At 61.9% G+C, this 26,357-nt stretch overlaps 1 protein-coding gene across 9 annotated transcripts; it reads right to left on the bottom strand.

The window, feature by feature from the left end:
- Positions 1–1,843: 1,843 nt before the first annotated feature.
- MICALL2 (MICAL like 2) lies at positions 1,844–22,075 on the bottom strand. Of its 9 annotated transcripts, none has more exons than XM_041750255.1 (19): positions 21,720–21,856; positions 20,706–20,855; positions 19,927–20,116; positions 14,415–14,463; positions 12,479–12,620; positions 11,473–11,660; positions 10,663–10,769; positions 9,163–9,948; positions 7,220–7,485; positions 6,187–6,280; positions 5,028–5,164; positions 4,455–4,616; positions 3,905–3,972; positions 3,687–3,810; positions 3,477–3,567; positions 3,267–3,340; positions 2,486–2,600; positions 2,170–2,216; positions 1,844–2,091 (listed from the first exon to the last, which is right to left on the bottom strand). In XM_041750255.1, the coding sequence occupies exons 3-19, from the start codon at positions 19,989–19,991 to the stop codon at positions 1,871–1,873; spliced, it is 2,736 nt and encodes a 911-aa protein (XP_041606189.1). In that variant the 5' UTR covers positions 19,992–20,116; positions 20,706–20,855; positions 21,720–21,856; the 3' UTR covers positions 1,844–1,870. The 9 variants fall into 9 exon arrangements, with proteins under 9 accessions (XP_041606189.1, XP_041606190.1, XP_041606194.1 ...); XM_041750256.1 differs by having other exon boundaries at positions 19,927–20,113; XM_041750260.1 differs by lacking the exon at positions 19,927–20,116.
- Between the last annotated feature and the right edge of the window lie 4,282 nt (positions 22,076–26,357).

Below are 26,357 nucleotides of genomic sequence, written 5' to 3'. Positions count from 1 at the left end.
CCCCATCCCAGGTCTACTGATGGGAACACTGGTCTTTCCGGGCCCCATCGGGGAAGACAAAGGCTGAGACGCGAATTGAGAGCCTGCTGAATGCACACAGTGTAGCCCCAGGAACAGCACAGCAGACAGGTCTGGCTGGGCCGCCCCCTCCTTAGCTGTGCCTTCTGGAACCTGCCCAGGTGTCTCACACTGGGGTGGGGGCTCCCTGGCCTCCTCGCAAGTTGTCAGAGGTCCCCTCGAGGTAGACCTGGCTCCTCAGCTGTGCCCTCCTCATGGGGGTAGATCCCCCATGCTAGGGCAGGGCAGCAGGGCAGTCAGACCCCACCTGCACCCCACGAGCGGCCACAGCAGTGGTTCGCCTCCTGCTCTGGCCCCTGGCTGAACAGACACTGCAGGACCTGGCAGTCCCGTGTTCCCAAAGACATGTCCCTGCTTGTCCTGCTCTGATAGTGTCCACAGGGTCTGCAGGCACCAGGCTCCTGCAGAGAGCAGGGCTCTGTTGGGAAGCGCCAACATGTGCCCACGTGGTCCCCCAGGCAGTGGTTGTGACGATGGGCGTGTGCCCCCAGCAGGACCCCCCACCCCTGCGCCCCTGGCTTTCCAGGATGGACAACACACCCTCATGGGTTCCTTGCCTGCCCCCGTCTCAGAGTGCCCACACGTGCCCCAGCCCACCAGGCGTCCCAGGGCCTGGGGGATGAGGGCCCCAGAGGCCAGGCCCAGGCCCCACCTAACTTGCTGTGTAGCTTCAGGGTGTCTGGAGGCCTCTCAGCCCATTTCCTTGTCTGAGAACCACAGCTTCTCCCAGGCTCAGAGCCCGGTCCCTGCTGGGTGGCCCTCTGCCTCCCTCTGGTGGTGAAGAGCCCACACTTCCACGGGCCCCTGGGGGTGCGCCCAAGGGGACCTCAGGAGCTCCAGGGTCTCTGCTGGAGGGACCAGCAGCCCCAGCCACTCTCCACCATGCCAATCCCACCCTGGAGCCTCTGCTCAGAAGCACCCATGGTGCCCAGCACCCAGGAACGACACCAAGCCTGCGTGGCCCAGGCCCTGCTGACCACTCTGGCTGCCACCCCTCCACTGCTAGGTCCTCCAGTCTCTCCGGGGCTTCCTGCTGTGATGGGACAGCCACTAGGAGGACTCCAGTTCCTCCACCTCCACCGCAGCTGGAGACACATGACCCTGCCAGTCCTCAGAGCTGAGCGGCACAGGGTGGACTGCAAGCCCATCTGTACCCACCCCGTCACATGTCACAGCCTGACCTCAAGCCCTAGAGTCCGAGGCTGAACCCTCCGGCACCCTGTAAAGGCAGCAGGATGCAGTGGGAGCTCCGTGGGCCCCATGTGGTCCTGAGCCCATCTGCCACCAGGCTGGGGAATGGTGGCGCTGTGCCATTGTCGAGGGCCCACCAGCACAGCCATGATGGGCACCCACAGTAGCTGGAGATGGCACAGAGACAAGCCCAGTCCTCTCACACACAGGGACGCTGAGGCCCTTAGAAGTTACTCTCCCAGGTCACCTCCATGAGGGCAGTGCTGGGCAGGGACTGAGTGAGCTGCAGGGACCTGCTCCCTTCTGGTCCTCTCTGTCCAGCAGGCATGGGGAAGGATGGTGAGCCCCCCTCCCTTGCAGGACACAGGGGTCCAAGGCTCGAATCCTTCCATCCCAGGGCATAGCTCACCTCCACCCCAAAGTCAAGGGAGCAGACTTCAAGCTTTGGAGATGACTGCTTGGGGCCAGCCACAGATGTGTCTACACTGGTACAGAACTGGAAGTCGACCAAGACCTCCACGCCAGGCCACCCTGGAGTGTGGTGAGTGGAGAACAAGAGAGGGAGCCCAGGCCATGTAGTTTGTTCCTTTATTGTGGCTGCTCAGACCCCACGGGGAGGGTGGTGCACATCCCCACACCACACCCCCACCCCCGCGGTGGCCACCCTCCCCGGGCCAAGGGTCAGTGTCCTGCGGCTGGCCAGGCAGCTCACTCGGGGTTCCTTTTGCTCCTCAGGGACAGGACTCTGGACAAGCTGAACTTGGACTTCTTCTTCTGATCCCCACTGCTTCTCTGGAGATCTGGGAGTGGGGAGGGCGGACACTAGGACAGGTGCCACCTCTCAGCACCTGCCCCTGCCAACATGCCCTTCCCTCCCACCTGCCCTGGCCCTACAGTTACCCAGATTCTGGATCATGTTCTGTAGCATCTCGTCCTCCTCCAGCTCTCTGAAACAGGACAGGATAGTAGTTGGGTCCTTCCACCTGCCAACAAGGCAGTGCCTACTCTCTCTGGGTGCTGACCCTCATCGGTGACACAGGATGGAAGGCCCTGGGAGGACCTGGGCCAGGGCTCCCTCAGCCCAGAGAGTAACATATTTAACAAACTTGGCCGCTGACTTTGTGGCCTTGCCAGGTCCCTCCCCTGAGCCCCAGAGGCCCTGCCCTCCCCTGGACCCCCGAGGCTCCTCCCCTGGGCCCGGAGGCCCCGCCCTCACCTGAGCCGGTCCTCCTCCAGGACATCCACGATGTTGCTGCGGTTCTCCACTGTGCTTATGTACCGGCTCAGCAGATCCGCCTCCCGCTGCTGGTCCAGGGGTGACTTCAGACTCTCTGCAGGGACAGCCTGCCCTCAGCGGCAGCCCTGCTGTCCCGCCCTGCTCAGGGCATGGCGTCCCCACTTTCCAGGGTCAGACTCCTCCACTGGATGTGGGGGAGGGTTTGGCGGACAACAGGGACAGAGTCTGCCCATCTGTGGTGGGCTCCTGGCAATGCTGAATGCATGGATGGGTGGATCAGCGCGTGGACCGGCAGACGGATGGATGAATAGGTGGGTGGATGGATGAGTGAATGAGTGGAAGAAAGACCAGATCAGAGGCAGAGCACCCCCATCTCACAGCAAGGAAGGGCAGAGGCAGGACTGCCAGGACCTGAGCCCCCAGCACTGGGCCCTCAGCCACTCCATCCATGGCACCTGCAGGCTGAGCTGGTCAGGGCTTACTGCCCTGGAATCACTGCAGCTGATGGGGTAGGCATGAGTCCTGTCCCCACTTTGGAAGCACAGAGAAGTTGAGTGCCCTGGCCGAGTACGCACGGCCAGGAGTGGATGGGCTGAGACTCTACCCTGGGCCCCAGCATGTGGGCCATAACCACATCCCATCAGCCTCTCCAAAGGGTAGCCACGCAGACAGCCAGTCGGAGGGGCCTGGAAGGGCCCACCCCCATCACCCTCCCCGGCCCAGGCCCAGGTTCCCAAGGGTGGGGGTAGACGGGACGCACGAGGCTTGGCCATCAGCTGACGCAGCTCCCCCTCCAGGTTCGACTGCTCCTCTGCCAGCTGCTGGTCCCTGGCCCTGCCGAGGTGACGCAGGCGTGAGGCCCAGCCTGCCTGGCTGACCTCCCCCGTGCCTGAGCCCGGCCCGTGCAGTCAGGAGGTGGCCATCCCGGAGAGGACCCTTCGGGCTGAGGTGGAACGGCTGGACCCCTCACTTGTACATCAGCTCCGACTCCTGCCTCAGCAGCAGCTGCTTCTTGTGAATGAGCTGGAACCAGTCCACCATGAGGGTGTCCTCAGAGGCATCTGTGGAGGGGGTCCGGGAGGGTCAGGCCAGGGCCAGTGAGGCCCCCGGGTCAAGCTGGTGGAGGCCCGGCCGGGGCCGTGGGGAGGGGGCAGGCCTGTGTCGGGTAGACGAGGCTCACCCCCCTCAGCCGCGCGTAGACGCTTCTCCAGCTCCACACCCCTGAGCTCCAGAATGTCCAGCTGCCTCTCGATGTCCTGCATGTGCCTCTGGATCTCTTCTGGGGGCATGTAGTTTGGGGGCCGCTGGGGACGGAGGGGAGGTGAGGGGCAGGCGGAGAGGCCGGGTCATGCCCCAGAGGGCTGAGCTCCTGGCCCACCTGCACCCTGGACTACTCACCGTGGCCGGGTTGGTCACTGCCTTGCTGGGTGGAGTGGGGACACTAGACGAGCCCAAGGACCTCCCTGCTGATGATAAGACAAGTCTCCTGGACCTGGGGGCACCACACCCAGGCCCCCTGCCCAGGGTTCCCCTGCTCCCTCCCAATGGTGTCCCAAAGCCAGAGCACACACACAGATGCAGGCACCATCCCCACCATCTCCATGCCCTCCCTGGCCCCCCAGCTTCCCCAAGTCAGTGGCCCGGATGCCCTGCAGGCAAGCTGCCAAGGGCAAGCGCATCAGCATCCCCAGGTATCTGTGGCTCCAGCACCAGGAGGAGCTGGGGCCTCTGTCCTGTCTTCCCTTCCCTTCTGGCAGGCCAGGGCTCTGAAGGGTCCTCCAGGCCCGCTGCCCCATCTCAAGGGAAGCCAGCCACCTGCAGGTGCATTCGACACTGCTCCCTCCCCTGGGGTACCTTCCCTCCACTTGTCATCCTGCAAACCCCTGCAGCCACTCCCTCCTCAGACAAGCCCCCCTCATCTACACTCCAACTAGGAATGGGGGCTGACCTGGTGTGCCCTGAGCAGGGGGCTTCCTCTTCTCTTCCTTCCAGCTCCGGGCTGGGGCTTCCTGCCCTGAGGGCTCAGAATGAAGCCAGTCGCCAGAAACATCCAGGCTGGCAGGGACAGCCAGCTTCTTGCGGTGGGATGAAGACGGGGAGGGGGAGGTGGCTGCCCGAGGGCAGAGGACAGGGCCACATGTCAAGCCAGCAGGTCTGGTGCCCCCCCCCCACTGCTTCTCTGAGCAGGGTGGTCACCCAAGGGGACCCCACCGGCTTCACCGGCCAGCACAGGGTCAGTCTCCTGTGCCCATGTCCATCCAGGGAGGGCAGATTCTGTGTCCTCGACAACACAGGGGCAAATGAGCCCAGCAGGTTGGAGACTGGCTTGAAGTCACACAGGAAGTGACATGAGGGCTGGACATGGATCCAGGGGCAGCTAAGAATGCTGGGGACAGCACACTCACGTGCAGGTGTAAAGACACACACACGCACACACGAGCTGCCACCCGACCCCTCTGGCACCACAGGGCCATGTTCCCGGGCTGGGCATCTGGACCCCCGGGTTCCTGCCCAGCATTACCTGAGAGGCCAGGCCCAGGGCTGGCTGTGCCCGCTGTCCTGTCAGGCCAACGAGGGGGTGGAGGGACATGGACATGCCCCTCGGAGCTCCCGGGGGCTTTCCCAGGGGCGTCACCTGTCCGAGGCTCTCCCAGGACCCTAGACAGAGGGCAGGGGGTCAGCCAAGGGAAGGACAGGCTGCCCCACACCCAGGTGCAGACCACCAGAGGCAAGAGAGGAGTGCACGGAGCACGTAAGGGCTACCTGACTGGCTGTGACCCTCCTAGAGCACATGTGTGTGTGTTCACCCATGTGCTCACCTTCGTGTGTGTGTGCACATGCTCAGGCACTCACAGCTGGTGCAGGACCCGAGTGTGCCGCCCACCCGTGGGCCACCCACTGCTACAGTACACACAGGGTGGTCACTCATCACGGGTGACCCTGGACCAGCACGCCCGGCCCCCGGGATGGCTCATGTGACCGTCCAGCCCTGGCACCTGCGGCCTCATGCAGGGATGCAGCATCGCCTTCCCCGTCCCACCCAAGCTTTCTGGGGCGGGGGGGCTGTCCCTTCCCCGCTGTAGAGCCAGCATGGCCGCTCCAGGCTTAGGCCTGGTGGACTTTCATCCCTTGGCCACCATGGCTGGTTCAGGTGAGTGAGGACCCCGGGCCTGACAGACCCTCCCCACAGCTGCCCACCCTCCTGACGCTCCAGCCACACAAAGGGAATGTGGTCTTGTGTCACAGCCTGGTGTGACTGCTCCCCTGCCACTCAGGTCAGTGTGACTACTCCCTCATCATTCAGGCCCATGTGACTGCCCCACTCCATCACTCAGGTCGGTGTGACTGCTCCCTCATCATTCAGGCCCATGTGACTGCCCCACTCCATCACTCAGGTCGGTGTGACTGCTCCCCCCATCATTGCACCCCTGTCACTTAGGCTGGTGTGAATTGGCTTCTGCTACACCCAGTGAATGGTCCAAGCAGATACGCACACATCCCTCTGTGGGTGTGTCCATCAGTCCACATGCATGCCATCATTCACCTGTAAGCATCTGTTGAGCACCTACTGTGTACCAGGCCCTGTGCTAATGCTCAGCTTCATGAGCACAAAGCCACAGGCCCAGGTGCAGGACCCAGAGAGACCCCCTGCCCCCGAGCCCTGCCCACCCTCCCCTCACCTCTCAGCAGGGTGTTTCTTCTCCACCGGCTTCAGGCGGGCCCTCCATCCTGCGGGCCCGTCTTCCTGGCCTTCCTGGGGGCTGGTGCCTGACCCTAGGTGGGGGGCAGGGACACAGGTCATGAGGGGGTATTCCGGGTTGGGAGGCTGGGCTCTGCCAGAAAAGACTGGATCTCACTCACCCCCACCCCATCTTCCTGCAGCCAGCCCCTCTCCGGTACCCACACAACCAGCCTGGCCCATGGGACAGTTGGGCTGGGAGTCGGGCTCAGGACTTCTGGCCTGACCACCTGTGCCATGTCCCCTCTCTGGGCCTCTCTGGGCCTCAAAGTCCCCAGCTGCCCAATAGAGAGGGTGTGACCAGCTGAGTCCCGTGGTTGCAGAGTGCCTGTGTGTCTGTGGGCTGAGTGGTTCAGAACAGAGTGGCTTTCATGATGGGGGCTCAGCCAAGGAAAGGTCTCAGTAAAAACCTATGTGCGGGGTGTTCTCTGAGCCCAGCTCAGTCCCTCCAGGGCTCTCCTAAGAGATACCCAGGCACCCAGAAAAAAGCCAACTCCACAGTTACCCAGAAAGCATATGCAGTGATAGTAAGCAGTCCAAGGGGCTTCTAGGACCCTTAGGGTCCTGTTGTTGGGACAGAGCAGGAAAACAGACACAGACAGTGGATGCAAAACCCCATGGGAGGGGGTGACCCTGCAAGGAGTGCAAAGCAGGAGAGAGTAACTGACAGCTGCCTGGCGTCGTCACCAGGGAACAGTGACGAGGTTGGGCCATGGCCGCAGCAGGACATGCAGGCGGGGGCAGGTGGGCAGTGAACAGTGATTGTAAAGACACACACAAGCCCGAAGGGGCATCTGGCACTCCAGAAATTGGAGTCAGAGTGGGGAGAAAGTGGGGACCAGGGGGCGCCAAAGATGGGGGTAACATGGGAGCTGGGCTGGTTCTGCAGAACCAGAGGCCAGGGAGCAGAGCAGCCACAGGCACCACACAACCCACCCCACACCTCCCCATGGCGCATCAGTGGGAGAGCTTACCCTTTGCCACTGGGGCCTCTGGCTTCAGCGTGGAGCCAGCACCCACCCTGCTGGCCCCTGAGGACACAGGCGGGTCCTTCTTGTCCACCTGGGGTGACATGGATGCCCGTGAGGTGGTGCTCACACTTGGGGCTGGTGGCTCAGTCCTCGCAGGGGGGCTGAGGACCTGGGCAGGTACCACCTGGGACAGCTTGGCTGATGGACTTGCTTGTGGCCCTTCAGCTCTGCTATGGGATTTCAGAGCAGGGGAGGTGGCCGGGGAGGACCTATGGGTGAGAGTGTAGGCATCAGGCACAGGTGGATCCAGGAGCCCCCTCCCACCATGACCCTCAGGCAGAAGCCCCTCAACCTCCCCTGGCAGAGGATTCCTGACATCCACCTACAGATAGACCCTCCGAGGGACAGGCCAAGGGCACCCACTTCTGGCACAGGTGTATATGGCACCTGATTTTTACCTTTCCATTTAACTCTGGCATCAGCTGAGATTAAAATGGCCCCAAAACACACTGTGCATGGGGTGTGGGGAGGGGCCATACCCACAGCCCCTCCCTCTTTCATCTACCTGCCCAGAAGCACCTGGGACTTCCCTGTGGAAGCCCTGCCCAGAGCTGTGGGCCAGCCAAGCCTGCTTAGCCCCATCTAAGCAACAAGGATGAGCCCCCCAAGCGGGCTGCCCATCACCAGGCCATCCTGCATCCCCAGGCACACACACGTGCAGGAAGCATGGCCACCAGCACCCAGGAGAGCCCAAGGCAGCAAGCTGGGCACCTCACCAAGCCAAAGCAGCTCCTCCATGTGCCCTGTGCTCCCTATGAAACCAATCTCTCCCCACTGTTCTCCCCGCTCCCTAGGCCCAGGGTGACCAGGAGGAGCTGGGCCCTGCCCCAGGCAGACATCCCGCAGGACGCCTCCGAGAGAGGCTTCACAGCCACGCAGCCTCAGTCCCCAGGTGCTCTGGACACCCCCAGGCCTGGAGTGGCAGGGCAGACTCACTCTCTTGGGGCACCACCAGCTAATCCAGTGGGCCCAAGCAGCTCTAAGCCAGAATGCTCCCCCAAAATAAAGGGCAGCATGAGGCAGCAGGCGCAGCATTGTCAGTCAACCTAGTATGCAATTTCCTTACTCATGAGGCCACCGTAGTATGAATTGTGTCCCCCTCCCCCAATTCATGTCCACTCGGAAGCCCAGGATGTGGCCTTATTTGGAAATAGAGTCTTTGCAGATGTAACCAAGTTTAGATGAGGTCATCCTGGATTAGGGTGGCCCTAAGTCCAGCGTCGGGTGTCCTTAGCAGAGACAGAAGAGTAGAGGACATAGACACAGATGGGAGCCAGGTGACCCCAGGGGCCCAGATGGAGGCTGTGGCTATGAGCAGGGGATGCAGGGTGAGCAGGTGCTAGAAAAGGCAGGAAGGACCCTCCCCGAGAGCCGGCGCAGGGAGTGCAGCCCTGCCCACCTCGAGTTCAGTCTTCTGGTGTTTAGAGCCGGGTGAGAATAGGTTTCTGGTGGTTTGGGTGCTTTGTCCCAGCAGCCTCAGGACACAAACACTGGGACCCTCCATCCCACCAGGGCCTGCTCCGTGACTAGTGTGTTGAAGGCACCAGGCAGGCACTGCCACGCAGGCAGGGGGCGGTGATGAGCTCCACCCGGCTCAGATAGGACAATCCAGGGCTTCTCACAGCCTCTGGTTTCCGGTCTGTAAAACGGGTGTCCTCAGGTGTGACTCAGCGTGTGCCACATGGTGACCCCAGGGGCAGCATCTGTGCCCCCACAACTTTGCAGTCACAACTGCATCCCCTCCTGCTGAGCACCAGGCACTCTGGGTCCCGTCTCATTCCCAATTTCCAGGTGAGAAAGCTGAAGCTGGGGAGCAGAGCTAGGCAGGGCCTGGAAGCCTCCTAGGCTGCCCCCGACCCCGCCTGCCCCAGCTCCTCCCCACCCACCTGCCAGGTGCCAGAGCACCAGTCTCAAGCCTGGGAAGGGCCTTCCGGAGGCAGCTCAGTGCCTGCTCCCTGCTGTTGGCCCCAGAAGGCACATCTGCAGGAGCCGGGGCCCTGCCAGCTGGGCCAGGACTGGGGGCAGCTCCAGGAGTCTGGAAGAACCTCTCCCGGGCCTGCTGCATCTTGGAGGCTGCTGATGGGGCCCAGTCTGGGGTGTCTGCTGGGCCTGGAGACGTTGGGCCCAAGCTGACCTTGGTGTAGGGGGGTGCCACTTGAGGGGTCACTCGGCCCTGTGGGGTGGCTGGGCGAGAGTCTGGGGCATTTGGCATTGGAGCAGAACGGGGGATGACTGCTGCTGTGTGCTGTCCCACCGATGACCACCCTACTGGGGAGCTGTTGGCCACACGTGTGCTGGCTCTGCCACCCTGGAGGCCCGCCAAGAATGCAGGCCTGGCTGGGCTCCCTGCGTGGACGTGGGAGGCGGCAGTGGCCAGAGGGTTGGCCGTAGCAGGGACGCCTTTGACAGTCGAGTTGCCCATCACAGGCTCCCGGGCCGCTGGCCTGGACTCTGGCCCTGCATCTCGGGGCCCATTTGCCTCCTGGGCCTTCTGTGGGGCACTGGGCGGCTTGGAGTCTGAGGGTATGGCCCCTGGCTGTCGTGGGGCTGGGCCCCGCAACGTGGGGCTTGCAGAGGCAGCTTCGGGGTGGTGGCTGGAACACACAAAGACGCCGGGCTCGCCGGTGGCCCTGTAGGCCCCAGAGTGCAGTGTGTTGGAGCACTGCTTACACCTGGCACAGGGCAGAGAAAGACCCATGAGGACACTGCAGGCAGGCGTGCATTCCCTTATTCACACACACTCCCATGAGTACACACTCATGCAGCCCTGTGCCAACTTCTGTGGCGATCGACTCAACAGTCATTTTGAGTCACAGACTCCACAAATCCTCATTAAGGGTACAAACACCTAAAGTGTCCATGCCTGTGTACATGTATACTCACAAATGCACACATAAGTGCACATGCATACATTCATGGGTGCAAGTGTGCACAGGTGAACACGCATGCTCGCAAATGTGCACAGAAGTGCACATATGCATGGGCACACACAGGGGCATGCACACACATGCACATATATGTGCATGCACATATATGCACGGGCCCACACACACAGGGTGCACATGTGCATTCATAGGCACATACACACATGCATGGGTACACACGCACATTCATGAGCACGCACATACACATGCACAGGTATGTACACATGCATAGGTGCACATGCATACACATGCATGGCCGCACTCAACACACACACACACACACACGTGCCCAGGTGCATGCACATGCACAAGTGCATGCACACATGCACAGGTTCACACACACAAGGGTGCATGCATGCACACACATGCATAGTCACAGACATGCACATGCACACATGCATGCCTGAGTGCATGCACATGCACACACACGCACAGGCATGCACAGGCACACACCAGCTCTACCTGAAGCAGCTCCGGTGGTAGAGCTTCCCGTCAGCCAGGTGTCTCTGCACGAGGTGCACGTGCTTGCCGCAGACTGCGCAGGTGCTGCTGACTGCCGAGGCCTGGCCCTTGGGAAGGGTGCCAGTTGCTATTTCTGACCCCTCACCATAGGCTAGGAGAGGTCATGTGCCCCAGCTCTCCTCCTGACAGCCGCCCCATCAGCAGGCAAGAAGATCCCACTTTACAGACCAGAGAACTGAGGCCCTGAGGGGAGCAGCCCATCAGGCACTGATGGACTCTAAGTTCAGGGGCTGCAGCCTAACCTTGGGAGTCTGGGGGGACAGGGGCCAGATCCCGGCGCTCCTGAGGCCACCAGAGGTACAGCAATCCCAACACCAGGCCACAGTTCCCTCATCACTTGGACAGCAGGGGGCGCCTGACTACAGCACATCACTCGTCCCCGTTCCCCCCCCCTCTGAAAGTGGGGGTGCCTAATGCCCTGGGCAGGCGGGAAGGACACACCCAGGATTCTCTCCTGGCCCACCCAGGAGGGAGGGGCAGGAGGCCAGAAACCACTCAGGAGCCCAGAAACGTCAGGGTTCAATGTCTCAGATCTGCTTGGCCTGCATAATCTCCCTGGGCCTCATTTTACCTATCTGTACAACGGGGATCATATCCCGACATGCAAGATTTGAAGGGGTATGTGGAGTCAATCCTGATAAACAGTAGCTGAGGATGTGCTGGGGAGCCAAGGGGACCCCCATCCCAGGCCCTGCGGTGTAGAGGTCACAATCCCAAGAGTCAGAGGGAAGGTGGAGCTGGGGTGCTTACGGTTTTCAGCAGGGGGCCTCCTAAGCTCCCATCCTTCCGCTGGACGGTGGGGTTTGTGCTGACTGGAGACAGCGGCTGTCCCCGGGCTGGAGTGGGTGAGGGCCTGGCCAGCTGGGATGGAGCCTTCTTCCCAGATGGTTCCTCATCAGAATCCGAAGGGGGCCTCTTGATACCAGCCATACCCCCAACTGGCATGAGACATGTGAGATCAGGCTCTCAAAGTATCTGGGGCCACCCCCCGTTCTGGGTTCTCTGTGGGTGCCAGTGGATAACGTGAGGCCTGGAGCCCAGGGCTGTTGGAGCAGGCTGAGGGGCAGCCAGGAACAACCACAAGTGCACATTCCCAGCAGGGGCCTGGTCTGACCCACACCCCTCCCCCGCAGGCTCCAAGAGCCCTGATCTGGGGTCAGGGAAATGGAACTTTTCTGTTTCTCCACAAAGTGGAAATATCAAGGCGGGGCTGGTCCTGTGCCCAGAGTGGTTCCGGGGATTTCTAAGGTCTGGATGAGGAATGTGAGGGGAGGGGAAGAAGCTGAGCTTCGGGGTGGGCAGAGCAGCTGGAGTCCAGTCCCTTGGGCCCATCCCCCACATGCCTGCCAAATATCAGGACCAAACGGGGGTTGGGGGGCGCCTCTGGAGCCAGGCCTCGGAGCCCACACAGGGTCTGCCAAGTTGCCTGAGGTGAGACTTGTGGGCATGGGCTCCAGGGGTGCAGAGGGGAAGGAGAGGCAAGATCTGGGTGCCTCTGTTTGGTGCACAGGTGAGTGTGGGGTCTGGGGGGCTCAGACCCTCATGGTGGCAGGAGGGTGGGGCTACTCCCCCAGGGAGGAAGCCACAGCTCAGGGAGCCCCACGTATGTGGCTCCAGAGGGGCTTCCCTGCTGCTTTCTGCCCTGCCAGGTGGTGCTAAAAACCACCACTGAACTGGCGGCGGGGCTCACTTGGGCCCAAGACAGAGGGCCAGCCTGGCAGATGCAAGGCATGGGGGGCCTCCAGCCCCAACTCACTGGGGGAGCGTCCGTGGAAGTAGTTGTAGTACTGTGACACATAGGTCAGGATGCTCAGCCGGTCTGGCACCTTCAGGGCCACCATGTCCTCAGCGTCCAGCAGGGCTGGGATGCCCAACTGCTCCTCGGCCACACAGAAGGCCTGGGGGGAGTGGTCAGCGCAGGTGGGCTGGGGGACACCCCCTCTGTCTCCATCAGGCCACCAGCACCCTCCAGGAAGGAGGCCAGAAACCCGCCCAGGCCCAGAAAGGTCTAGGTTCAAGGTTTGAGCTCTGCTCAGGCTGCGTGACCTCCCTGGGCCTCAGTTTACTGGTCTGTACAACAGAGACCATATCCTGACTATGGGGGGGTTGAAGGATCTGGGGAGCCAGTCCCCACATGGCCAGCCTGACATCTCCTGCCTGTAAATGCCCGTCCCTCACCTGACAGTCCTCAGGTCTCTATCCATATCCTTCCCTTAAACTGCTGAGATGCCCATGCCACGCCTGAGGGCCACATGTCCATCTCCATGTGCCCAAAACTGGGTTCCTGAGCTCTCCCAGACACACAGCCCAGCCAGCAGTGACCTTCCTTCCAAGGCTCAGGCCAAAGGCCTCGAAACTCCTTCGACACCCCTTCAAAATGTGTGCAGAATCTGAGAATCTGACTATTCATAATGCACCTTCATCCCCTCACCATCCACCTGGCCGTCAATATAGATCCTAAAGACCTGAGCACCCCAGCCCAGCAGCCCTGGGAGGGGCCAACTGCTTCCCATGCCCACCTGTCCCCACCTCCCCCAGTCTGTCCTACCTGCGCCTCCCCTCTATTCCCACTGCCTCTCCCTCTGTTCCCACTGCCTCTCATTCTGTTCCCGCCATGCCCCCTCTGTTCCCACTGCCTCCCCTACTCTGTTCCCACCGTGCCCCCTTGCTATTTCTCCTACTAGCCAAGGTGCCCTCCAGAGGGGACAGCCTTGTGCCAGCAGCCCCCCACCAGGCTGGCCCCTCCTAGAGGTGCCCATGGGACTCCTCTTTACCAGGGGAGCCTGCCCTGTCCCCTCAGGACAAACACGCGGTGGCCTCACACACCTGCCCTGCACTGTCCTGCATGTTCATCCGGCCCACCCGCTATGGTGTCCCCACAGAATTTTCTGTGACAATGGACGAGCTCTAGTCCATGCGATCTACTGTGAGCATCTGACAGGTAGAGAGCATGGCGGAGGAACTGAATTTGTCACTACTTCCTCTAAATTAAGTCAGATGGAAATGCAAGTCGTGCAGGAGCTGAGCGGAGCGCGCATCAGCTGTGCGGGTTTGACCCGCAGAGCTGGGCCTGCCTCCCCAGAGCTGGGAGAGACAGCTTGGGGAGGCCGGGTGCGTGTCTGCCTCTCTGGGCATCAACCCAGTGTGATAATGGGGCTTATTCTGCAGCAAGGAAACTGAAGCTGGCACAGGGAAGCATCTGGCAGCGGGGTGGCAGGCAGGACCCTGGACCCAGGCTGGCCAGAGCATGAGGCTGCAAGCAGTGTGTTCAGGACCCAGCGGCCAGGCCAACAGGCAGGCTCGGGGCAGCTGGTCCCCACAAGGTGGGGAAGAGCCACAGCCCAGCCAGGACTCACCCCAGGGCCTGGTCCTCCCAGAGCCACCTCTGGACCCACTCTGCCTTGGATGGGAAATAAAATCCCAGCCACCCCCAACCTCTTCCTTCTGTGACAGGAAGAAGGAGCCAGGAGGGCCTGGGCACCAGATTGGAGGCTATTTCTGGGGTTGGGGTCCCCCGGCTCAGGACAGGCTGTGGAGCTCTGCAGCGCGTCTCTGGCCTCCAGATGCTCACCTGCTGTGCCAGCACCTCTCACAGCTGCCCTGGTGGTACCTGAGGGTGGTCCCTGGGACCTGGGTGACGGCACAGGACAGACTGGCCACAATGGCTTTGAGGCAGGAACAAGGACACTCACCAGTTTGTTGTTCTCATAAACGTTTTCCTTCCTGAGTGCATCGAAGTCTCTGAAAGAGAAAAATACAGGTGTCCAAAGCAGCTCAGAGGTCATCCTGCCAAGATAGAGAGACCGAGTCCAGAAGCAGCAATTGTGAAGGAATGAGGTCCCAGGCAGCCAGGAGTGAGCAGAGTCGGCCCTGCTCTAGGCTCAGCAATGCCGGCAGCACCCTGGCGACCATCGGGCCCTGCAGCCATGACCCTCACCTCTGGTGCCCTGCAGAGACCAAGTGCTTACCCCTGGCCACCAGGCTGATGGCAGGCTCAGGGTGGCTGGTCCCCACAGGGTGGGAAAGGGCCACGACCCACACCAGGACCCACCCCAGGGCCCTGTCCTCCCAGAGCTACCTTGGGCCAAGATAGGCCAAGCACCAGCTTGGGGAGTACAGTCAGGCACACCTCCAAATGGCCTGCTTCCAAACTCCCAGAAGGTTATGGGCCTAGTGGGTCACGGGAGGCCCATGTCCCAGGGGTGAGGCCACAGGGTGGACACAGAAGGCAGTGTGGGATAGAGCTCCACGCTGCCCACTGGTCAGGGCACCCTCCGCACTTGACCTCGGGGGTACAAGACGTCCCAGGTGCTGGGGCCCAGCCTGGGTGGTGGGCCTGCCTGGGGATGTCACTCGCAAAGCCGACGTTTGGACAAAGAGAGCCCACTGCAGCTCCAGGCTGGTCCCAGGACTCGGAGCCCCCACCCACCACAGGCACCCCTGCAAGGAAGCTTGGAGCAGAAAACACAGCCGGGCCCAGCAGGCACTCATCCTGACGCTCAAATACGCACTGGCAGGGCAATCCATGGCAGCTCTGCCCCTTCGGCGCTGGATGGTTCTGCAGGGTGGAAAAGGGCTCAGGCTGGGAGCTGCCTCCCGACCCAGCCGTGTTGCACCGTCAGACTCTGGGGGAGCCTCTCCACTCTCAGGCCTCAGTATCCCTGTCTGGAGGAGGATGTAAGCCAAGAGGCCTGGCTGTGGCAGGGCCCTGTGGCCTCGACCTGGGCCATGGGGCAGGGGAGGGGACAGGGCTGCCTTTTGCCTGCCTCCCTCCAAGGAGGCCCCCACCAGCCTCCAGCCGGACGTCCATCACCCTGCTGGGTTCAGGGAGACCTCACTGTCCGCTTGGACCACCTCCCAGGTAACGTGTTCCAGATGGTAAGACCACCCCATGAACACAGACGGTGCTTTTGTGCAAGGGCAAGATGGCGGGCAGCTTTGTCTCCAGGGGGACAAGGGGGGTGGCAGGGGCAGGCAGGGCACCCTCCTGCTTCCTCAGTGCAGCCACACGCAGGTCACCAGGGCTGTCCCACCAGCGTCCATGGCACGTGGAGTGGTCCGTCTCCATCGGTGGCCCAGGGGGCTCTCGGCATGCTGGGCCCTCCCCCACCCCTCCCCCACCCCTTCCCTTTGAAAGTTCAATCTCTTTTCCAGACCTGCCCCAGGTCACTGACCCAAACGGCCATGTCCTCAGCAAGATGCCCGGGTGGCAGGAGGGCAGGATAACAAGTTCTGTTTTGTCTCCAAACACCAAGGAGAAGGAGGCCCTCTGCCCCCTGCATCTGCCTCGGGGAGGGGATGCAGCAGCTCTGCCTGGAGGATTCAGCAGTGGGGGGGTGAGGACCCTCACTTGGCCGGGACCCTGAGTGAGCATCTCAGCGCCCTAGGCAGGCCAGGACGCCCGGTCCAGCACCCACAGCAGTGATGCTGGCACCCGCTGAGCACGGGCAAAGGCATCCGGGTCAAAAGATGCTGAGGTGACCTTCCACTCAAGGCCAAGGGCCACCCCCCGCTCAGCACCTTGCCCAGCTGCTCCCCTGGACCCCTAAGACCTCCAGAGCGGGACTGGACACCCTGGCCAGTATCACGACCGCCCCGCCCCTCCCAAAGCAAGCTCTCCGCCACAGGCCCTGCCTTCCCAGCCTCCCAAGCTCGGCCCACACTTCTCCCTATGTGCAGAACACACCCACCCTGGGCCTCAATCACCCCCTCCCCAGAGGCACCCTGCAGGTCCCCGAGTGGACACGTCTCTGCCTCTGGCAGGCAGCTGCGTGAGCACACATCCCCCGCAGCATGGGGTGCAGGTGGTGTTGCCTTTGTCCCTGAGGGCTGCCTGGCCCGGCGCTCTGGGGCACTCTAGGGCCAGCGTGCTGCCTCGCAAAGCCTTCAGAGGGTGCCAAGTAGAGACCACGCCCATCCCAATCAGGAAGTCCAACAGGACCAGCTCTCTGCCATCGGGCACTCTTGTTGGGATGGGCTGAACTGTGCCCCCCGCAATGATCTGTTGGAGTCCTAACTGCCAGGATCCCCAAACATGACCTTTTTTGGAAATAGGATCTCCCTGACAGAGAGAATCCAGTTAAAATGAGGTCATGATGGTGGGCCCTAATCCAAAATGACTGGCATCTTATAGAAAAAGGGAAATCAGGACCCAGATGCGTACGGAGGGGAGCTGGCCCTCCACCAGCCACGGGGAGGCCCCGGAACCTCAGGAGGGGCCTACCTGCCAGCACCCGACTCAGATGATGCATGTGTGCGGTACCCCGTAGGGCCGGCTTCAGTGATGGTCCTACTTTGGCCAATCCTCGGAGAGGTGGCACGTAGGGACTCGCTGGACCAAATGCCCAAGCCTCGCCCTCTCAGGCTGTGAGTGGCTGCCCCTTGCCAAAGTGGCAACAGCACAAGAACCTGCACACCGGGTGGGCTGTGGCTCAGGGCACCCTGACCCCTCACCCCGGTGAGATCAGGATTTAGTGGAATCCCTCTCATTTAAATTCAGATCCGTTCTGGTATGACTCCACGGTACCTGCACACAGCTGGCGCTCTGTAAATGCTCGCTGATGAATTCATTCTTCCAGCGCTTGCCAAATGAGGGGACTTGTGTCCATCTATTCTTTCAACATCGGCCAATGAACGCACCCATCGGGTCTACATGTATGTCGTGTGACCGCTGACTTGTCTGCCGTTGGTCGGGTGCCCACCTATGCCCCTGTGTGCCCAGCCCCAGCCTGGCTGCCAGAGCCTGAGGCATGGCCCCTCCTGTGGCCACAGCTGACCAAGACTGTTGACCTCACACTCTTAAGTCAGCCAGCCTCCTGCTCCCAGGCTTTTGGGGCTCTTGGGAATGTGTACCCCTTCCAAATTCCTGGAGAGCTGACCTCACGCTGTTTATTTCCCGGAACAAAATGCAGCCCTGCGGGGGGTGGGTGCTGGGCGGGGAGGGGCTGACCGAAGGGAAGGCGCCTTTTCCAGGCACCCTCAACATATCTGGAGCTAGTCCCACCAGGAGGGGAGCAGGGATGAAGGGGGGACACACGGAGATGGATAGGAGCCATGAGCCAGAAGGGCAGGGAGACACTGGGCAGACGCTAGCACAGGTCCCGGGGCAGGGTGGACACGTGGGAGGACTGGGACATGACCAGGCGCCCGAAGCCTGAGGCTGGGAGAAGTGTCCTGGGTGGGTGCAGGGCCAGGGCCCAGAGTCCCACCTCCTTACACCCCATGGACAAAGAAGACCCCTCAGCCTTGGCTACCCAGCCGCAGGCCTCCCCCTGGGCCAGAACAGACCCTGACCCTCCAAGCCTGGGCCCAGGGCAGGGTCCAGGCAAGAGTCAGCCCTGGGGCTTCTACAGTGGCCTGAGGGGGGCATCACAGGGCACTGGCCCCGGGCGACCCTGAGGAGGTGGGCTGGCAGCGCGGCCTGTGTCCATCCTGGAGAGTCTGGCCGGAAGGCGGCAGCGGGGGCCTGGGCAGCAGGCCCTGAGGCTGGGGAACAGAAGGCCTCTGTCCCCAGGCAGCTTCCTGCTGGCCAAGAGGCCGGTCTGGGAGGCGAGGCCAGCCCGGCGCCTGGGCCCAGCCCACCCTCCGCTCTGGCCCGGGGAGGGGAAACAGTGCGGTCTCCGAGTGCCCGGGTGGGGACCTCTCCTGGCTCCCGACTACGTGCGAGTCTCAGGGTGGGTCTCAGGGAGCCCTGCCGTGGCCAGGGAGACGCCTCACCACCACGGGCTCTGCCCCAGGCCTGACACTGGCCTCCCAAGCTGGAGGGTCCTGGAGGAAGATCAGGGACTGAGGAGTTGGGAGGCGCGCGAGTCTGCAGCAGAACCCGCACTCACTGACACCCTGCCCTGGCCCCTCTACAACCCCTACAAATGGCCCAAGGAAACCGGGGCACTTATGCTCGCTGCTGGGAAGGTCTCCTGCACCCTCCTTCCTGGCGGAAGCCGCCACCCCTACCTCCCGCCTCTCCGCTGAAAACCTCAGTCACCCCTGGTCAGCCCAGAAGGGGAAGGAGCCCAGCGGTGTGCTCCAGCCCTGAGAGGTCTACTGCCCTGGGGCAGGAAGGGGCTGTTTGTTCTGGGCGGCTCCCGCGCTCACCTGGCTGCTTGGCGGAGGTGGCGTCACTGGGGAAACAGACCTCGGGTGGAGTGCCACACACTCTGCGGGCAGGCGCCCTGCAGGCCCACCTGAGAAAGCCCGCAGCTCTGGGGCAGGCTGAGCAGAGAGGGGCCCGGGCTGCTACCGCCCGGCCAACTCCGGTGGGGTGTCACGGGTGCGCCCGCCTCCCAACCCATACCCACCTCCCGGGGTCCCCTCATGGCCACCAGGACGTCACATGTGCCTCCTGGAGCAAGGCCACAGGATCTTGGTGGGCAGACGCAGACGTGGAGCTGGCGTCGGAGCTGCCTGACCGCCACCTGTCTGGCTCAGCGCCCGGCACTCCTTCACAGCTGCTCCCAGAGAGGCTGCCCTCTGGGAGGAAGCGGTTCTGGAGCAGGAAGGCTGGAGATGAGGCACGGGGAAGGACTTCCTGGTGGCAAAGTCAGGAGACACAGAGCCAGATGTCCACCCTCCGGGGGCCAGAGGATCTCCAAAGGATGGGGAGCACAGAGGGAGATTGCCCCAGACTGGCCAAGGAGATGTCCCAGGGAGGTCGCAATCCTGCACTACTCCGTATTGTGTATTTCTGTGCACCCCTGGGAGCAGGTGGGCAGCACAGGGACTGGGAGTAGGGGACGGGTGTGTAAGGCAACAAAGGACACATGTGTGTCCACACTCGGGTGCAGACACAACACCAGCACCCTCACAGCACCCCACCAGGCCTTCCAGCACCCCCCATGTATCAAAAGCCGTACTAATGTTCTACTGCTGAACACAAACAGAAACCCATTCCCTTCCAGTTCCGGAGGCCAGAAGTCCACGATCAGGGCGGCGTCGGCAGGCCCCTGCTCCTTCTGGAGGCGCTCCTTCTGTTCCTTAGACCTCCCCGCTGGCCCACTGGCTCCAGGCAATCCTTGGCTTGCGGGCCCCATCACTCAATCTCTGCCTCTAAGGTCACATGGCCTCTTCCCTTCCCTACTGCACACAGGCACCTGCAGAGCCTCTACCTTGCAATGACACTTACCAAAGTCCTACCCTACCTACTGAGCCCCAAGTGCATGTCCTTATCTGTAGCTCTCCAACTATGTGCTTGTATCTACCAAATACCTGTCATGGGCCAGACACAGTTCCAGGCACGGAGGATTAGCAATGCCAAAGACAGACACCCTCATCCTTTTGGAGCTGAAAGTCCAGTGGGGGCAGGTGAACGAAAACCAAGTCAGCAGTAAATGAAATAACCGAAGCTCTTGACATCACTTCCCTGGGCAGGGGTCAAGTCCTTCTTCAGTTTGTGCTGCTGAGAATACAGCAGGCACTCATTAATGGTTAAAGGAGCGGTTATATGACCCCTGCTTGTGCTAGCATGGTACACACCCATATATGCACACCTGTGCTCATGCTCGGGCCGTGCATGCTGGGACAGGCTCATGCACCCCCCCACACACACACACATGCACACACATGCACACACAGAAGCCTCTAACCCAGCATGGCTAGGAGCAGAGAGAAGCTCCCAGGGCTCAGAAAAGCCCAGATCTCCAGTGACACCCATAGCGTCGCCCAAGGCTGGTGGCCAGCAGACAGCCGTACCCGATTTGTCCACCCTTGAAGACTTCTCGAGCCGCGCTGTCTAGGCTGCCTCGGCTCAGTCCCCAGCCATGCTCCCAGGAGGGGCTCAACCTGTCCCACCCTTGGCCCACCTCCCCATCAAAGCTCAGCTGAGGGTGTTCACTGTGGGAGCCCAACATTTCTGCCTCCAAGGGTGACTGAGGTGCATCCCTGAACAGGGGGCAGAAGCTGCTGCCCAAATGCCACCCAGGGCCTCCCCAGGAGTTTCCACAAATGCATTTCACAACCGTGAGCAGGAGGAGGAAGTGCGTGCCGACCTTTGTTGAGACTAGCTTCCCTGTAGGGTGCCTGGGGGTGCAGGGTACATCTGGGTGCTGGGGAGGAGCCCCAAGTGCCAGCCCCGGCTCTGCTGACGTGCTCTGTGCCCTGAACAAGGGTGTCTGGACTCTGGGCCTTGGTTCCCCCATCTGTACAGAAAGGGGACGCACTGAGCTGCTGGCTCTGGCCTCTCCCAACCTGGAGACCTCTCTGGCAAACACACACCCCACCTACCCCTGGATCCAGCCATGGCTTCTCAGAATGGTTTTGAACACCACTCTTTTTCCAGAAGGCAGGTGGCCTTCTGGGGACAGCCTTCCTGAGCCTCCGTCCCCCGAGTCCAGGCACCCCCTCTTGGGGGTTTTACCCATCTCCCGTTCACACGAGTCGGGGGCCAGGCCCTCGTCACACAGACCTCTATCCCAGCAAGCCAGGTCCCAGTCTCCACGAAAGAGCGTTTGCTGAGTGAATAACCCATGCAGTGGGTTGAGATGGAGACAAGATCCAGCCACCATTCCAAGACCCTCCAGGAGGGAGTGGCCCTAACCCCGTCCCTTAGCTCCCAGGGATGGGGGCTCAGCCTCCACCCCACACCTGTCACCCAGGGGTGCCCAGGCAGGCTTGTGGTCAGGGGCTGGGAAGTCTGGGGCTTTGGGCTCTGCAACCGCCCCTTCCCCATGGGGCCCTGGGCTGCATTCCTCAAGGTGCCTGGACCGGCTGGGGTGGGGAGGGCAGCACCCCGGATCTGGGCGGCAGGGCGCTGAGGGGAGCAGGAGGGCAGCCCCGCCGGCCCTCTCCAGGGAGGCCGCGGGAGGGGGGGAGGGGGGCAGTGGCCGGAGCCCAGACGCCGGCCTGACTCACGGACTGACTAAGCCCGCGGGGGCGGCCCGCCTGGCTCCGGCTCGGCTCCGCTTGGTGGACGGACACACCGGGGGCCCCGGGCGGTGGCGGCTGCAGGACCCCGCTCGCCCCCCCCCCCCGGTCTCGGCGCCCCCTGCCCGCGGGGCACTCACAGGAGGTCGGGCCGGTGGCGGTGCAGGATGGCGCAGAAGGCTAGGCCGTCGCGGAACGACGTGGTCATGTTGGTGATGCTCACGTCCCGGTAGCCCTCGCACTGCTGCCGGCACCACTGCTGCAGCGCCTTGATGGCGGCCATGCGGGCGGCGGCGTTCCCCGCGGCCGCGAGGCTGCGACTGCACCTCCCGGGACCGCGAACCCACCCCGCGCTGCCCGCGGGACCCGCAGAGCCCCGCCTGGCCCCGGCGTCGACCCCCGCGCCGACTCCCGCCCGAGCCCCGCCGAAGCCCGGGCACCACCGGTCTTAGCCGCGCCGCCGGCGGGAGTGCGGCCCGAGGCCGCCCCCGGGAAGGACCCGCCCCCGCGAGGACCCGCCCCCGGGGAGGACACGCCCCCGGGAGGACACGCCCCCGCGAGGACCCGCCCCGGGAGGGACCCGCCCCCGGGGAGGACACGCCCCCGGGAGGACACGCCCCCGCGAGGACCCGCCCCCGGGAGGGACCCGCCCCCGGGGAGGACACGCCCCCGGGAGGGACCCGCCCCCTGGAAGGACACGCCCCCTGGGCTCGCTCCCGCCCCTAGGGCTCGCTCCAGCCAGGCTCCGCTTCGGCTTGGCCACGCCCCCTCTCCAGGACCCGCCCTTCGGGCCACGCCCACCTCTCCTCCCCTCGGAGCGCCCCCCTCCCCCGCCCTCCACTGATCCTGATCCCCGTGGCTTCGGGACTTTCTTTCTTTCTTTTTTTTTTTTTTAATATAAATTTATTTTTTATTGGTGTTCAATTTGCCAACATACAGAATAACACTCAGCGCTCATCCCGTTAAGTGCCCACCTCAATGCCCGCTTCGGGACTTTCTTTTCACCGCCTCCACCCTCCAGCATCGTGGAAAAGTGAAGGACAAAGCCCCGCTACAGACGGGGAGCCAGGCTAGGACGTGGCGGAGCCCCCCCGCCTGCCTTTGGTCTGGGAGCCCTTGCCTGCCCCTCTCCAGCATGGAAACGCCCCTAGCGTTTCTGGGCTTTCAGGGGACTTTTCCTCCCGGGTGCTCACGCTGGCGGGGGGCCAGGCGAGGCCGCTGAGGCTGGGAAGGGGGCGAGGTCCCCGCGTGGCCCCGCTAGTAGGGGGACGTGCCCGCCAGGAGTCCTCCCCCACGCGCGGGCCTGTCCTGTACACCGGCTGTTCCTGGGGCACCACGTCCCTCAGGGGTCGTTCTGGTCCCTTGTGCCCTGGATTCCACTGATGCCGGGTCTTTGGGGAAGCACCTCCCGTGGGGACCCCATGTACCCTGCTGGCTGTCCTCCGCACTCTGAGCCCTGGCTGAGGCCGAGCAGAGGATCAGCTGGAAACACTGACACCGGCCACGGTCGTCCAGGCTTGTCCAGACAAGGCCAACAGGAAGGGAGGTGTTTCTCCACTACTGGACCCCAGCAGGGCTGTGGGGTGGCTTCTCTGTGCCCACTTGAAGGAGCAAAAACTGAGGTCTTCCAGGCCAGAGCCAGCATGTGCACTCCTGCTCTTTCCTGTGGCTGGGCTCTGAGGGTGGACATCCAGTTGTTCTACAGTGAGAATGAGGCTTGTGTGTAGGTAGTGAGCTCCCCATCACAGGGGGCATGCAAGCCGGTGCTAGACAGGGGGGCCCTGGGCCTGGGATCAAGGCTGGCCATGACCATTGCCCTGACCTGCTGGGAGTTTCCCAGCATGAGGACAAAACACAGTGCCATGCCTGTTTAGCTAGGTTGGTGGCTGGTCCTGAAACAAGGAACCAAATGGGTTTTCCTAACCCTCGGGGCAGCAGTCAGGAGAACTGGAAAAGCCAGTGAGGACAGTAGAGGCCTGGGGGCAGAGGTGGAGCTCACAGGAGATAGGGCTGGAGGCCCACCTCCATAGAAGGAAGAGTGGGGGACGGCTGGACCTCTGGTCTGCAGGGGTCACCACGCAGCTTCCTCTAGGGGCAGTGGCTCCGGGAGTAGCATTTGTGGTGGTGTCCCCCTGAGCATGTCATTTCCTTCCAGTGGCCCTACTCCCTCCAGGACCTCTACAGTCTGGCCACCATCATTCACCCCTCCACAGCAGCCAAGAGAGCTTTCCAGAAAGCCAAGTGGACAAACACTTTCCTGCTTGGCCTCTGCAGCACTCCGAATAAAGTCCAGGCCCCTAGTCATGCCTCCTGGCCCCTATCAGTGCTGCCCTCCCTGACCTCTGCCTCTCCTTCCCTTTCTGGCCTCAGAGCCTCTGTCCTACTGGTCCCCTGAACTCAGCCACTCTTCCAGGGCTGCAGACAGGCCCCTTCCACGGCCAGCCACACAGAAAGGATGGTACCTTCCCCCCAAAGGCCACCAGCCTGGGAGTGCCCCTTGCTTCCTGTCCTCTCAATGCCCACATGCAGTCCAGCAGTAAAACCAACCACAGCCACCACCCAGTGGGCTGGATTCCTACTGGAAGCTTCTGACCCTGCCTCTGCATCTGCTTCGCCACCTAGAAACTATTCTCCACACACAATCTGCAACAGCAGAGGTGAGGGCATGCCACCCATGCTCACACCTGTCCTCCCATTGCCGCCCCTCAGACCTGCTCAGGGTCCTGCCTCTGGACCTCCACATTCATGCTTTCCTCTGCCCGGAGTGATCTTCTGGCCTTCCCTGAGGACAGTGGGGCTGCGTGGCTGATTTCTGGCTCAGGAGGGGACGCATATGCCTCCAGACTCACCACCTTCCCTGGTCTGCCGGCCAAATGTGCAGGACGCTGCAGGGGAGGCTGTGTGGGCCTCTGGGCAGGGGAGCCACAAGTGTGCACTGTGTTGAGTTGTCGTTACAGAGGCTAGCTGGCAGTCCTTGTCCCTGACACATACCCAAGCACAGGTAAAAGAGCACCTGGGACGGCCCTCCAAGGGGACACAAGGCACCATTCACTCCAGAGTGGAAGAAGGACCCTGTCCTGGTTGATGAGGGGGCATCCCTTAGGAGGCAGCATAGGGACTGAGATCTGAAGCACAAGTGGAGAGAATTTCCCAGGCAGAGGGAATGGTCCATGCAAAGGCCCTGAGGCAGGAATGAAGATCTGAGGAATACAGAAAGGGGAGTGTAGGTCCCTCAGAGGAAGTGGGGAGGAGGGCGCAGGGCCCACCAGGCCCCCTACTCCAGCCTACCAATTTTCACACCTATTTCCCCTTTTATTGCAGCCACCCTTTAAAAGTGGGTTGATCAGGGGCCTGGGTGGCTCCATCGGTGAAGTGTCTGACTCTTGATCTCAGCTCGAGTCTTGATCTCAGGGTTGTGAGTTCAAGCTGATCATACCTTTCCTGTAGCCCAAGGAGCAGAGGTTCCCTGCTCACTGAGGAGCCCTGGCCCTGACACAGGTGGGGAGGACCTGAGCCTGGGTCAGCACAGGCTGGCGTCCTGCCTGAGTGGCCACCTGGAGGACACACTGGCTACTGGGCCCCAGGAAGAATCTCAGTGGTGAGGTGGGGCCCGTAGACCTGGAAACTGGATTCAATTCCAAGTAACTAATTTGCCCCAGGCTGATGGGCCAAGCTAGGACTGCAACGCCTCGAGCCTCTGAGGCAGAGGGGAGAAACCACGAGAGAGGGGGCGACGGGGAGGGGGGAAAGGGGAAGGGGCGGGGCAAGAACAAAGGGAGGTGCCCTGGCTCTGCAGCTTCCCTTGCAGGACTTCTCAGAGCCTTTATGTCCTGCGGCACACCAGGACTCCCAAGGGAGCAGCCACACTGCACAGGGTTTCCGAAACTGACCTGCCCCCAGAATCTCTGCTGCAAGAACATGTCATAGAACAGAAGTGGGGGCCCTGGCTCCCTCAGAAGACATGGCTTAGTGTCAGACTGGCAGGCTGAGTTGGGAGTTCTCACTCAGACAATGGTTTGCCCTGGGACCCTATGGAAGGTTCCCCATTTCTGGAGCTTCCTCATCTTCACGGCAAGACAGGGCCTCTCATCCCCGGGCGTTTAGGGAGGATGGCGCCAGGCATGACCTGTGGACATGTGGCTCCCTTCCCCTGGCCACGGCAGTCACGGTTGTAGGAGATGGACACTGGTGGGGCAAGGCGGACAGAGCACCCCTGGAGTGGACCACAGCCGCACCACGCACGCCCTGCCCAGGAAGGACGGTTTGGGGGTCACACCGGCTTCACAGAGCATCCAAGGGCTGTCCCTCCTCCCCCAGCTCCCAAGGCCACAGTCAGGTTGGCCACTGTGGAGGCCAATGCCATGACCGCGGCCCCAGGCAGGAGAGAGAGCTGGAAGCTGTGACACCCCATTTTAAGGGGCCACCCATTAATTAATTAGGCCCAATGAATAATGCATGTCGCCTTGGGTATATTAATAGCATATTTATATGGCGTGCTATGGATAGTATACATCCCCGTCTGAACACTTCACAAATAATTCATGACCCCGCTCCTTCCCCGGGCTCCGGGAGAGCCTGGCCAGTGCTTCGGCGAGGGCTCGTGGGTTGCTTCCAACAGCCAAATTTTACATTTCATTATAAATGGCTTTGCTGGGCATGTCGGTAACTTCTCCATTTCCACCCACTTTATTATTAATGGCTTTCCTGAACTGTAGCAGCCCAACGTCGCACACAATGCGTTATAAATATTTGATCCAGCATCTATAGTTTGCCATTTA

Source organism: Vulpes lagopus, chromosome 3, assembly GCF_018345385.1.
Source record: "Vulpes lagopus strain Blue_001 chromosome 3, ASM1834538v1, whole genome shotgun sequence".
In the NCBI taxonomy this organism is placed as follows: domain Eukaryota; kingdom Metazoa; phylum Chordata; class Mammalia; order Carnivora; family Canidae; genus Vulpes; species Vulpes lagopus.
This window is presented reverse-complemented; position numbering and strand designations above follow the sequence as displayed.